The 14,550-nt window shown below is 45.5% G+C and overlaps 1 protein-coding gene across 1 annotated transcript in view; it reads left to right on the top strand.

The window, feature by feature from the left end:
• Nucleotides 1-788: 788 nt before the first annotated feature.
• Nucleotides 789-14,550, top strand: part of LOC119957463 (AP-3 complex subunit mu-2) — a 28,030-nt gene continuing 14,268 nt past the window's right edge. Inside the window, exons 1-3 of the mRNA XM_038785542.1 lie at nt 789-1,182; nt 11,768-11,939; nt 13,103-13,240. Coding sequence (XP_038641470.1) covers nt 910-1,182; nt 11,768-11,939; nt 13,103-13,240 — 583 coding nt within the window. The 5' untranslated portion in view covers nt 789-909. The remainder of the gene's footprint in view (nt 1,183-11,767; nt 11,940-13,102; nt 13,241-14,550) is intronic.

Here is a 14,550-nt window from a genome sequence, read left to right as displayed (position 1 = left end):
AGGATCAGCCATGATCATATAGAATGGCGGAGCAGGCCCAAATGGCCTACTCTTGCTCCTATTTTGTGCGTTATATTTAAGAGTAATGAATGAAGGTGGCACTGTAGCACGTGGCTAGCACTGTGGCTTCACAGCACCAGGGTCCCAGGTTCGATTCCCCGCTGGGTCACTGTCTGTGCGGAGTCTGCACGTTGTCCCCGTGTCTGCGTGGGTTTCCTCCGGGCGCTCCGGTTTCCTCCCACAGTCCAAAGACGTGCAGGTTAGGTGGATTGGCCATGATAAATTGCCCTTGGTGACCAAAAAGGTGAGGAGGGGTTATTGGGTTTCGGGGATTGGGGGGGGGGGGGGGAGTGAGGGCTTACATGGGTCGGTGCAGACTCGATGGGCCGAATGGCCTCCTTCTGCAATGTTTGTTCTATGATTTAGTTCTTTGCCACTTCACTGGGATTGCAGATTTATTTGGATCGTAGTTTATTAGATTCATGTTCAGGTTACGTTTGGAATGGAAATCTTGAGCTGTGAATGCATCTCCTGATATTACTCCATTTAAATGGGAAAACTTGCTTGGATATAAATTCTATTCGCTTCAGCGTTGGGTGGACCTGAAATCTGAGCCTCAAAACAGGATCGGCCCACTGATCCTTCCCTCAATGGATACACACATTGGCCTTGTCCAATCGGCAGCAAGCGAGGGCGGGACATCCAATCACGGACGGGTTAGTGAGGGTCATTAGCCAATGGGAGGGCCGGGGCACCCGGAAGCGATTGGGGAATGAGCAGCAGGCGGAAGTCAGTGAGTGAGTGAGCAAGGCAGGAAGAGGAAGAGCAGCTGAGCCAAGTTATCTGTAGCTGGCTCGGCCTGAGCGCTGCCTTTCAGAAGGGACTCCTGGCTGACTACCCCCTTCCACCATGATCCACAGTCTGTTCCTCATTAACTCCTCCGGGGACATCTTCCTGGAGAAGCACTGGAAGAGTGTGGTCAGCCGTTCAGTTTGCGACTACTTCTTCGAGGCACAGGAGAAGGCGAACGAGTCGGAGAACGTGCCCCCAGTCATTCCCACTCCTCATCACTTCTTGATCAGCGTCTATCGTGATCGCATCTTCTTCGTGGCTGTGATCCAGAGTGAGGTGCCGCCGCTGTTTGTCATCGAGTTTCTCCATAGGGTGGTTGACACGTTTCAGGTCAGTGCACATTAGCACCATCCCAGCTTTAACTCTTTGTTAAACCTTCTTTTCCTTTCGCAGTACATTGTGGGGGATTTTAGTTGATCCCAAAGAGTGGGGACGTATTAAACTGAAAATACTGCCACAAGGGCACATATCATTACAGAAGAGAAAGTCAATTAGCATCAAAGATAGTTTGGAGTTAGATTCTAGGTTATCCTAAAAAGCTAGAAAACAAGGTACCTGGATATTTATAGGTGCCTCTGAGTCCTTCTTTATTTGAATATTGATGCCAGAACTGAACATGAACATGAAGTTGTGGTCCAGTTGAGATTTCTGGTTATAGTTCAACATTGCCTGTTCATAGATTTCATCCTTCAAAACTCAGGGATAAACAGCTGCCACATAAATCCTACATTCATCTGGTGTTAAGCTCTTAAAATAGTGACCAGCTATTCCTTTCTTCTTGATTTGTGTGAAAGGGTTCTTCCTCTTTTGTAAATTATTTGACCACACAGAAGCTGCAGTCTGGGATTTGCTGTGGCCATGGCAGTCAGGCCAGCTGTGAAGAACAAGCACAGTTCAGCAATGTCTGTGTTGTTGATCTTGATGTTGATTTACCTTGTCAGCTGGAAGATTTTTATTGGGGTTATTATGTTGCTGAAGTTTGTGATTGATTCTTTTCGTGAACAAATGCAGGAAATGAATATGTTTGAGATTGTGTCATTGGGCACACAACTGGATATAGATCTTTCCATGGTTGATGTTTCTCTGAATGCTTCAATGAAATCAGAACATATTCAGCAGCTCCATTGTCACTGCCTGAAGAGTCAGAATGTTTCAGATGGGGAGGCCCTTAATCAGAATTGCAATAAGATGGGAAAACCCACTTACAAGGGTTCACGACTGTTACAAAAGGTTGAGGCCAATAGTCTTTGAGCAAATGTTTTTTAATGTGGACAAGGTGAAAGTTCTGCTCTGATTTGATTTTAACAACCACAGGTCCTAACCTGACATTTACTCGTTGGTTTCCATCATTGGTTTTCAACTTTTTTGCTTTCCCAGCAAAATGGTTAGCACTGCTGCCTCACAGCGATAGAGACCCAGGTTCAATTCCAGATTTGACTGTGTGGAGTTTGCATGTTCTCCTCATGTCTGCCTGTTTTTGTCTGGATGCTCCGGTATACTCCCACAGTCCAAATATGTGCAGGTTAGGTGGGGTTACAGGGAGTGGGCATTGGAAGGGTGCTCCTTCGGAGGGTTGGTACAAACCTGATGGGCTGAATGGCCTCCATCTGCACTGTGGAGATTCTATGATTCTTCTGTGAGTTTGCAGCTGTTCCATTCCACTTCTATATTTCTGTTTCATTTTCTCAACCTGATTGCAGTGATTTCAGCAGATCCCACAACAATTTTCCTTGCTATCTAGATTTTTCATGTCTGTTCAGGGACCTGGGGCGGCATTCTCCCCTACCCGGCGGGGCGCGATTCCCGCCCCTGCCAATTCCCGGGTGGCGGAGAATTTCTGCCACGGCGGGGGCCGGATTTTTGGCGGCCCCGGGCGATTCTCCGACCCTGCGGGGGGGTCGGAGAATTTCGCCCCTGAACCGTGGAACTCTTTGCCGCACAAGGCTGTGGAGTCCAAGTCACTGAGTGTCTTTAAGACAGAGAGATCGTTTCTTGATTAATAAAGGGATATTGGGTTATGGGGAAAAGGCAGGAGAATGGGGGTGAGAAACATATCAGTTGTGATTGAATAACGGAGCAGACTCGATGGGCCGAATGGACTAATTCTGCTCCTATATCTTCTGGTATTATTAAACCTACAAGCTGCCTTTTGTTTTAATAAATTATTTGTACTTTTGGAGTTCTGCTCTCACTCTTTAATTTCCCTTATTTATGTTGGCTAGTTCTATGGGTTATTCTGCTTCATGTTCAGTTAAATGGGGCAGAATTGTCCGGTCCCCCAGCCGTGTGTTTTTCAGCCGTGTGCTGGTGGCTGGATTCTCTACTCCGTTGCTTGTGAATGGGATTTCCCATTGAAGTCACCCCGGGAAACCCACGGGCAGCTGTGTGCTGCCGGAGGGAACAGTGAATCCCAACGGCCGCAAAATCCTGACCATGTTTTAACCCAAAATATGAATTTGTCGTCTTATTTCAGATCCCAGATCTGTTTTATATTTCTAACAATTTCCCTTTCGTTGTTTTTGGAGTGGGGGAAAATATCTGTTCATGTTAAACCGGAACAATGAAGATATGGGTAATACAGAAACCAGCCTGTCTTCCACAGCATCAGTCAATTCCACAACATGATGCACATTTATATAAAACAAAATGACGCTGAGACTTGTTTGTGTTTCCTCCAATTCTGTGGGGACATGGGTTAGTTTGACCAAGTACTGCAACTGAGGAGCATGAACATAGAACAGTACAGCACAGAACAGGCCCTTCGGCCCTCGATGTTGTGCCGAGCAATGATCACCCTACTCAAACCCACGTATCCACCCTATACCCGTAACCCAACAACCCCCACCCCCAGCCTTACTTTCTTTAGGACACTACGGGCAATTTAGCATGGCCAATCCACCTACCCCGCACATCTTTGGACTGTGGGAGGAAACCGGAGCACCCGGAGGAAACCCACGCACACACGGGGAGGACGTGCAGACTCCACACTGAATTCACACTGAACTTGATGAAATACAATTTCAGGATTAGGATCAGTTGAAAAGCATAAGTTGCCGTGTGAAATTCAGCCCTGAATCTCCGTGATCATTCATTCCTTGCTTCCGTCTAATTTTTTTCGGGGACCCAAATTGGATAATGGGCTTTCAAACCCGGTTTGACTGCAAAGTGAGCCAGAGGTGTGACTGCAAATGTGGGTTTTGTGTGCCTTAGAATATTGCATGTATTGAACTAATGACTGCACGATAACTTCAGTGGATGGACATGCAGACCATCAGTGAACAGTTTAGCAGGCTGGTTTAGCACAGGGCTAAATCGCTGGCTTTGAAAGCAGACCAAGCAGGCCAGCAGCACGGTTCAATTCCCGTACCAGCCTCCCCGAGCAGGCGCCGGAATGTGGCGACTAGGGGCTTTTCACAGTAACTTCATTTGAAGCCTACTTGTGACAATAAGCCGTTTTCATTTCATTTCATTCATATTTCATTTCATCTGCTGAATGTACCCTGCCAGTACTGGAGATTCTGGCAGCAGAATTTGAGAGTGCCACCTGTGTAGTCAGTTTCTGATTTTCCTCCATGTGAGGAAAGACAAGAAAATCAGGATGAGCATGTTATGGCCTCAGCACGTTACAGCATGATGAAGGGAGAAGGTAGAAAATGGTCTTTCTCGTTTACTTTAAGCAAGTGGCTGGCTGTATTTCATAGTTAATCTCAGAACTGTGGCACAAATAGGAATCTTGAGACCTGTAATTATCGTAAAGAGCAGGACCCAGTTTCTGACTGGGAGGAAATACTGACTTGAGTTGCCTCATCAGGCTAATACAGCAGCTATTGTTTTCCTGCTGTGGGCTGATTTGTCATGTGTTGACTTTTGCATAATCTTTCATGTGCAGCAATTGGAGTAAGAAAGCTAAATTTAGATGTTCATTTCTCTAGTTCTGTATTGTCACGATTTCATGATTCAAGTCATGATGTGGAAACTGAGCATTTCACTGCATTTAAAAGATTCTTAAGGCAGCGGTCCAGTTTTGTGCAGACTCTCTGAAGTTCAAGAGAGTTGGAAAGCACCTGGTGACTTGCACGGGAATGTTTTACGCAGATTGGACAACTTCATGCATTTTGTCAGGATCACTCATTTTTTTTGGAGCTTGAAGTACGCTGTAAAAAATATTGACAGTGAAAGACATGTAATTTTAATTAGCATTGTGCCCATGTTAGCTCGCAGAGTTTGGGGCATTAAATCCCAACTAAAACAAATCTTAGCCTTTATTCAAAATGCTGTTTCACAGAAGCCACATTCCTCATGTCTTGCCATGTAAGCCCAATTGCACCCCTAAAGAGATTCTGCTGGGGTGGCACAGTGGTTAGCACTGCTGCCTCACAGCACTTTCTCCCCGTGTCTGCGTGGGTTTCCTCTCAGTCCAAGGAAGTGCAGATGAGGTCAATTGGCCATGCTAAATTGCCCTTTACTGTTGAAATATGCGCAGGTTATGTAGGGTTATGAGGATAGGGCAAGGAAGTGGGACTTGGCAGGGTGTTCTTTCAGAAGGCCATTGCAGACCCACTGTCGGGGTTCTATGGTCCTTTTTTAAGAAGCAGCAGCAGCAATATCGCTTTGCTGAAACAGAATTTATGTGGTCAATACCTTTTTAGCAGGTTGTTGGCAGGGTTCAAAAGCAAGATGATGCATTGAGTGGAATGTCCAAAAGCTGCCAGTTGCCAGGTAAAATTCCAGTTGATCTGTTTGGGTGGTTGGTTTGTACAATCAATTATTTTGAGTTTGGTTTGTTCAATTCTGATTCCAGCAGTATACAGTTTTATGGGTGGTAGCAGACCATTCCTTATGTGCAAGTCCATAATACACCAAGTCTATCTGCGGATTGAGTCAATTGAAGTCAAGCCCCCAATTGTGCCTTGTCTTTATCAGTGGGCAGGCGAATGCCAGTAGGTCATTGCCCTTTACTGAAACCCTTTTAGCCTACCGATTGCTATTCCAGTTGAGAAGCGGCGCAGCAAGTCAAAAGCTCAAACCTCAAGACTTGTAGAAGGAACAAATTTATGGTGGAGACGTAAAATTACAGCACAGGAGGACATTTCAACGGCTAGCTGTCTGCAAGAGCAACACAGTTAGTCCCTCTCTCCTGCCCTTTCCCCGTAGCCCCGAAAATTGATTCTCTTCAGATACCTATCCAACTTCCTTCTGAAAGCTGTGATTGAATCTGCTTCCACCACACTTTCAGGCAGCGCACTTCAGCTCCAAACCACTCACACCCTGGAAAAAAGCCTCCTCTTGCGTTGATTCTTTTGCCAATCATATTTATATCTGTATAATCTGGCTCTTGGCCTTCCACTAATGGGAAACAGCTGATTCGTCTCAACGCATCATGATTTTCAGCACCGCTATCAAATCTCCTCAAGCCTCTAAGATGCATAAGCTAAGCTTCTCCAATATATCCACATAACTGAAGTCCCTCATCCCAGGATCCATTTTCCTATATCTTTTCTCCAACCTCTCTAAAACCTTTGCATCCTTCCTAAATTGCAATGCTTTGAATTGTACACAAACTCCGGTTGAGAACTAACCAATGTTATATGAATGCTCATGATTTCCTGGATTTTGTACTCTTATGCCTTTGTGTATAAAAGCCAGGACCATGTTGAATCACTTTCTCAACCTCCTTTAATATTTTGTACGGGTAGCACGGTGGCACATTGGTTAGCACTGCTGCCTCACAGTGCCAGGGACCCGGGTTCAATTCCAACAGAAAGTGATTGTCTGTGTGGAGTCTGCATGTTCTCCTCGTGTCTGCATGGGCTTCCTCCAGGTGAACATAGAACATACAGTGCAGAAGGAGGCCATACGGCCCATCAAGTCTGCACAACCCACTTAAGCCCTCACTTCCCAGTAACCCCTCCTAACCTAAAGGCAATTTAACACTAAAGGCAATTTAGCCTGGCCAATCCACCTAACCTGCACGTCTTTGGACTCTGGGAGGAAACCGGAGCACCCGGAGGAAACCCACGCAGACACGGGGAGAACGTGCAGACTCCGCACAGATAGCGACCCAGCGGGGAATCGAACCTGGGACCCTGGCACTGTGAAGCCACAGTGCTATCCACTTGTGCTACCATGCTCCCCAGATGCTCTGGTTTCCTCCCACAATCCTAAGATCTGCATGTTAGGTGGCCATACTAAATTGCCAATAAGGGCAGCACGGTAGCATGGTGGTTAGCATAAATGCTTCACAGCTCCAGGGTCCCAGGTTCGATTCCCGGCTGGGTCACTGTCTGTGTGGAGTCTGCACGTCCTCCCCGTGTGTGCGTGGGTTTCCTCCGGGTGCTCCGGTTTCTTCCCACAGTCCAAAGATGTGCGGGTTAGGTGGATTGGCCATGCTAAATTGCCCGTAGTGTCCTAAAAAGTAAGGTTAAGGGGGGGGTTGTTGGGTTACGGGTATAGGGTGGATATGTGGGTTTGAGTAGGGTGATCATTGCTCGGCACAACATTGAGGGCCGAAGGGCCTGTTCTGTACTGTATCCAAATGTTCGGTAGGATTACGGGGTTACAGGGATGGGGTGGGGAATGGCCCTTGGTAGGAGGAGTGGGCCTAGGCAGAATGCTCTTTTGGAGGGTTGATGATTCGAATGGCCTCATTTTGAACTGTGGGGATTCTATGATTCTCTGTGACCTTCACTGATTTGTGTACATATATCACCAGGTCTCACTGTTCCTGTGCTCCTTTTACCAGTGCACCCTTTATTTCATATTGGCTGTCCTAATTCTTCCCACACTTCGCACTTCTCTGCCATTCTTTCTCCATTGCACCAGACTGCCCATGTCCTCTTCAGCTCGATCACTACCTTCCTCGCAATAAACGATGCATCCAAGTTTGGTGTCCTCTGGAAGTATTGAGATTGATCCCTGTACATGCAAGTCTCACTCCATTATTACATATCAAGGAAAATAGTGGGTCTGAGAACCGACCCTGAGTGAACCACACTTTCCTCGTGTCTGAAAAATACAGCTAGTCCAACTCCCCTATCCATTCCTCATAGCTCTGCAAATTGTTTGTTGGACAGCGCAGGATAGCTTTCCTTGCAGGGTGCATTGCACTGAATTAACTGTGGCAGGGAAATAAAACACAAGCTGAAAAGTGAATATGATCCTTGTTATTTAAATATTTATGTTGCGACTTCATTGTGTTCCTGCTGCGGAGTAACAGAATCCAGAGCTTAAGTTGCAAGAGAGTATTGCAATAGGTGTTTGTTGAAGAACAGGAAATTAAATTCTCTCTGGAATTGCTGTTCACTCTGTCAGTTGATTTAGTTTTGAAAATAGTATTTGTAGAAAAAAATAACCCATCGTAAATGGGTTCCATGACAGAGGTGTGCAATAGTTGATTGCCTTTCAGGCTAACTTATTTTGTGGTCATTTCTGTTCCCAGTTGAGACTCCTTGTTTTGTTTGGACCTCACCAACTGCTTCATTATAAAGATCTTTCAGTTTGGCTGTGTTGATAAGCCAATATGAGAAGGCACATAATTTGATGACTTTGAATTATCAAGGTGAAAGGCGTCCATGTTGAGGTGATACAATTTTGTTTTCTTCATCCCTACATTTATTGATACCGAACATGACTATCAAGCACTGAGGTCACCAACTCACAAGAGGAAGGATCAATTGCTTCACCCCCAACACGGTGCTTAAAATTCACAGCTGAATTTTTTTTTTCATTCCGTACCATACATAGTTTGCCACCAATGGTAAAGTATTGCACAACGGTGGACTTGTGTTGTTAGAAATTGGGACAGCCCACCCTGCATCATGTGGTCCCTTGAAGCAATCTATCAAAGACTATAAATGTTTCACAGCTCTTAGAACATAGAACAAAGAACTTACAGTGCAGAAGGAGGCCAGTCGGCCAATCGAGTCTGCAGCAAACCAGTTCAGCCCTCACTTCCACCCTCTCCCCGTAATCCAACCTAACCTCTTATGGTCACTACGGGCAATTTATCATGGCCAATCCACCTAACCATATCTTTGGACTGTGGGAGGAAACCGGAGCACCCGGAGGAAACCCACGCAGACACGGGGAGAACGTGCAGACTCCACACAGACAGTGACCCGGCAGGGAATCGAACCTGGGATCCTGGCGCTGTGAAGCCACAGTGCTGATCACTTGTGCCACCGTGCTGCCCTCTTGAGGACCTAGGTTCGATCCCAGGTCATTGTCCGTGCGCAGGTTGCACATTCTCCCCGTGTCTGCGTATGTCTCACCCCCACAACCCAAAGATATGCAGGTAGGTGTATTGGCCACTCTAAATTGCCCCTTAATTGTATTTTTTTTAAAAAGAGTTGGGTACTTTGAATTTAATTGTTAAAAAGCATACAAGAAATGTTGACCCTCTCAATTTGGGTGCTTTTGAACCCAATTCCCAGAGGTGAAGAGAAAATGCTCAGCCTTAAAAACACCTTGGGACTTAAAATATGGTCCTGGTGCTGTGCCTGTCGACATCGATCAACCTGCCGACAAGTATTTTTTTAAAAGAGTGCTGAAGTCGGCATTGACCCCCGAGATGATGATAATGGGGGAAATAAAGGAAATGACAGTCTTTGAACAAAAAATCATTTGCATCTGTCTTTACTGTCGGAGACATTAAAAACACCCTGATAATCGCAGATAATCATTGGCAAAGGGTAGAGAAGAACTTAAAGAAATTATAACTATAGAAACAGTATGAGGAAAATGAATAGGATGAAAGGCTGACAAGTCCCCTGAACCTGATGCTTTGCATCCTACGGCTGTGTTTTTCAAACTTTTCTTTTTCTCGGAACCCACTTTTGCCAACCAGCCAACCATCGCGACCCGTGCCGGCAAGCCTTCGCAACACACCATTATTACTTAGCTTTTAATACAACAGGTGAGCCTGCTTGGTCCTCGCAATCTCACTTGCTTTGTCATTCAATGTGACATTTCTGCTAAGGACTTCAGCTGGCGAGTTATGTTCTTACTGCATCCGTTGAAATAAATTGAGAGGTCTGTCCTTGAATTCGTCATGCTTAGTCTTCTATTGCCTTTGAAGTTTTGAGGGTTTTAAACTTACGGTACTTGCTGCACATAAGACAGATTGCATTTGCATCCTGATTTGCAGTGGCACAATTAATAACGCCAAACCTCATTGTAAAGAAATCAGCTTTGCACTGCTTTGTTCCCGATTTCAGTTTCTGCAGAATTGTTTGTTCACCAGAGGCCCTGGAACTCTGGATACAGCTCACACCAGCACCGCTTCAGGACTTTCCTGAGAATCTCTCTCCAGTGCATTCAATTGTGAGATCCTGGCCTGTTTGTGTCTCTGGCCTCTCTTCCTTTGATGTTGTGCCGAGCAATGATCACCCTACTTAAACCCACGTAACCCGTATACCCGTAACCCAACAATCCCCCCCATTAACCTTACACTACGGGCAATTTAGCATGGCCAATCCACCTAACCCGCACATCTTTGGACTGTGAGAGGAAACCGGAGCACACGGAGAAAACCCACGCACACACGGGGAGGACGTACAGACTCCACACAGACAGTGACCCAGCCGGGAATCGAACCTGGGACCCTGGAGCTGTGAAGCATTGATGCTAACCACCATGCTACCGTGAGGCCCCACAGCTGTGTTGCTTGCTGGCAGCTACAAAATGGAGGAATCTCCGCTCTGTGACCTTGCGCCCACAGCGCGTGACGTCAGCGTACGGGGCACCTTAACCTGCTCTGTGGTGCCGCTTTTGGCAGGAAGAGTCCATCGTTTTAAAAGAAAATCTGGTCCTGGGACAACGCGTTGACGTCAAGAGGAGGCGGTCTACCCTGCCAGGCTCTGGGACTGCGCACTGCTAGATCCAGCTCCGGGGGCATACACGCCGGCATTCTTGAAATCCATTCAGGGCCATTGGGCACGTCTTCCCACGATCGGGAACGCCGCGACCGATCATTCTGTGACCCAGCCGCGGGTCGCGACCCTGAGTTTGAAAATGACTGGAGTAGAGGATTATGGCGGCAGGCAGGAAACGAGTCGAGACCACGATCAGATCAACCATGATTTTATTGGAAGGCCTGAATGGCCGACTGCTGCTTCTATTTCTTGCGTCCTGCGTGAAGGTGAGTTGCGGTTACTCCAAATACGAGGCGGGGATATTTTAGAGGCACTGCTGGTGCACCACACATACACCAGTAACAAATGGAAACTGCAATGTTGGACACAAGCGGTCACTCAAGGTTTTCTGGTTGTTGAGCTGCCCATTTGCATCCCTGTAAAGCATTTAGTTACTAACTGCGTGGAATAAAAGGCCAGTCCTGATACCAACCTGCGAGCTCCAAGGAGAAGCTTAACAACGGGAATAGTTGTATTTTATATTTTGGGGCTAATCTGCAAACTAAATTAGCTTCGAGATTCGTGGGCCTTTTGTGCAAGTTCCCAGAATCCTGCTTCTTCTGTATTGGAGCGAGCAAAGTACAGAATAAGCCGGAGGTCGTCTTGTCCAAGAATGCAATGTGGAAAATGGGGAATGTCACAATACATCTGAGATTGATAGGGGGTGGGGGGGGTGGATTTGATTAGCTCTTTTTGTGTATTTGATTCATGGTCATTGATTGGGTCACCATCACGTTGTTGGCCCTGATATTTTAACAACTTTATTGTTGGGGAAACTGCTTGCACATCTCAAATGTTTAGCTTTAAAACTATATTAAAATAACAAATGGAAACTGCAATGTTGGACTTTGTTATTTTATTTCTTTGTGTTTATTTCTCCACCTCTGGTTACTTTTAGCTATGATTTAATTTGAAATAACCTAGTGCAAGATTCGAGTGAAATTCATGACATCTTTAATATTGCCAATGAATGATCATGTTTTTTTGCTCTTCTTTCTTTCCAGGACTACTTTGGAAGCTGTTCAGAGGTGGCAATCAAAGACAATGTTGTGGTTGTGTATGAGGTGCTGGAAGAAATGTTGGACAATGGCTTCCCATTGGCAACTGAGTCTAATATTTTAAAGGAGCTGATCAGACCTCCAACCATTCTCCGTACTGTTGTGAACACTATCACTGGTACGTATTGTGTCAGTCCAAAGATGTGCAGGTTAGGTGGATTGGCCATGATAAATTGCCCTTAGTGTCCAAAATTGCCCTTAGTGTTGGGTGGGGTTACTGGGTTATGGGGATAGGGTGGAGGTGTTGACCTTGGGTAGGGTGCTCTTTCCAAGAGCCGGTGCAGACTCGATGGGCCGAATGGCCTCCTTCTGCACTGTAAATCCTATGATAAATCTATGATATGGCAGGAGCAATTGCAAGAGTAACTCAGCAATTTGTCAAATGCTGGGATATCATCTCCATGTCCTACAGGCGAGTTCGAAATCAGCCACCCAGTTTCAGCCTGTGTAAGGTTGATAGCATCTATAGGGGATGGCCAGACTTGACAAATTTGCAGCCTTGCCTCCCACTTCTCCCGAATGTTAGTCAGGGACAGCCAGGCATCAGGTTGTAGCTTGGATAATAAAGAGCAACTCAAGATATACTTGTGCTATATTGTCTCAATACCAGTGCTGTGGTAAGCTGTCCATTCTAAAATACAATGACAGTAAAATAAGCACACATTTGCCTCACTTGTGACCTTGTGTACTCTTCCATTTTGTTGGTTATGATTGAGCTGAACTACTCAGTCTGCCAACAGTTTTAAAATATGGCTGTGTCTAATGACGTGACCTTTTGATGTTTTACATTGGCAATGGCAACAACAGCGTTGCCTCTATGCATGCTAAACTAGATGCTTTAAGTGACACCGGCTCTGTTGCAGTTCTGTTGTTTTGTACCTTATGAACTATATTTTAATTACTTACAAGTGAAACATTTCTTGCATCCACAGGAAGATTTAAGTTTGGAAGCGTTTACTCATGTGAGGTATTTCCAAAGGACTTGCAGGAAACACTTTCACAGCTGGCAGCATTTGATCATATGAAAACATGACAAGAAATACATTGAATTCCTGCTTTTGCCGAACCCTTTCTGAATGTCTGTTTTTTCTTTTGTTGAGACACTTTTTGAATAACGAAATTAAATTCAAACATGCTGAATTAACATTGAAAGCTACCACTCATACTAAATAAAATGTTGACTGCTAAATATTCTGCGTTGAGACTTTCCCCGAGGTACCAGATGAGCGATCTGTATTGTTAATTTACTGCTTGCATTCCTCATGATTATTTATTTTTCAGGTAGTACCAATGTTGGGGACCATCTTCCCACGGGACAGCTTTCTGTGGTGCCTTGGCGCCGTACGGGAGTGAGGTACGCTAACAATGAAGCCTACTTTGATGTGGTGGAAGAGATTGATGCCATTATTGACAAATCAGGTACAGGTGGCGTTCTTTTGTGTCTGGTAATCTCGGCATTTTTTTTTTTTTTTTTTAAATTTAGGTTACCCAATTATTTTTTTTTTTTTTTTTTTTATATTAAGGGGCAATTTAGCGTGGCCAATCCACCTACTCTGCACATTTTTGGGTTGTGGGGGCGAAACCCACGCAGACACGGGGAGAATGTGCAAACTCCACACGGACAGTGACCCAGAGCCGGGATCGAACCTGGGACCTCAGCGCCGTGAGGCGGTTATGCTAACCACTAGGCCACCGTGCTGCCCTCTCTCGGCATATTTAGCATAGACTATAAGATGTAATTTTATGACCAACATTTTATATTCTGAGGTATTTGCAAGTTTGGCATGAACATTAAATTTGCTCCATCCAGATGCACAAACATAGAGACAGGCTCTTCCTCTTTTTACTCGGAGCCATTTTCCACACCTTCTTTGTGTCACTCTTCACTGTTTCTAGCTCCGTGCATGGGTGATAATCTGCCCTAAAGAAGGAGGTAACTGAGCTGGAATTCAATCTTAATGTTCATGTCATGTCCTAGACCTTCTTGAGCTTTGGTTCACCCTTGATGATAATTTACAGCCTTTCTTTTTGCAAGCTGCCTATCATTCTAGGTAATGGCTACTTCACTTCTGGTACTACTTCTGTTTCTGTATTCCTTGTGTTGACCATTTATCTGTAACTTTTTTCCCTATGTTAGTTGGTTGACATTATAAGCCATTTTAACTGGATGCTAATGTTGACTATACTAAACCAGACACAAGTTGTTTGTGTGGTCTCCCCTCTAAGGCCGATTATTGCACTGACAATGTCATGGCTGAATCAAGTTACATGGTTTAGACCTGAAATTGACGTTGAACCTCTGATCTAGTTGACCGATCAATAGAGAATGTATTGCTCCTGGTGTTACTGGCTTCACAGCTCCAGGGTCCCAGGTTCGATTCCCCGCTGGGTCACTGTCTGTGTGGAGTCTGCACGTTCTCCCTGTGTCTGCGTGGGTTTCCTCCGGGTGCTCCGGTTTCCTCCCGCAGTCCAAAGATGTGCAGGTTAGGTGGATTGGCCACGCTAAATTGCCCTTAGTGTCCAAAATTGTCCTTAGTGTTGGGTGGGGTTTCTGGGTTATGGGGATAGGGTGGAGGTGTTGACGTTGGGTAGGATGCTCTTTCCAAGAGCCGGTGCAGACTCGATGGGCCGAATGGCATCCTTCTGCACTGTAAATTCTAAGTAAGTAAGTAACTAAGTTACAAATGATGGAAGATATATAAACACACTCGGTCTTAATTTATTGCGCT

The sequence above is a fragment of the Scyliorhinus canicula genome, chromosome 26, assembly GCF_902713615.1.
Source record: "Scyliorhinus canicula chromosome 26, sScyCan1.1, whole genome shotgun sequence".
NCBI classification, from domain to species: Eukaryota; Metazoa; Chordata; class Chondrichthyes; order Carcharhiniformes; family Scyliorhinidae; genus Scyliorhinus; species Scyliorhinus canicula.
The sequence above is the reverse complement of the archived record's forward strand: the minus strand, read 5'-3'. Positions and strand labels throughout refer to the sequence as shown.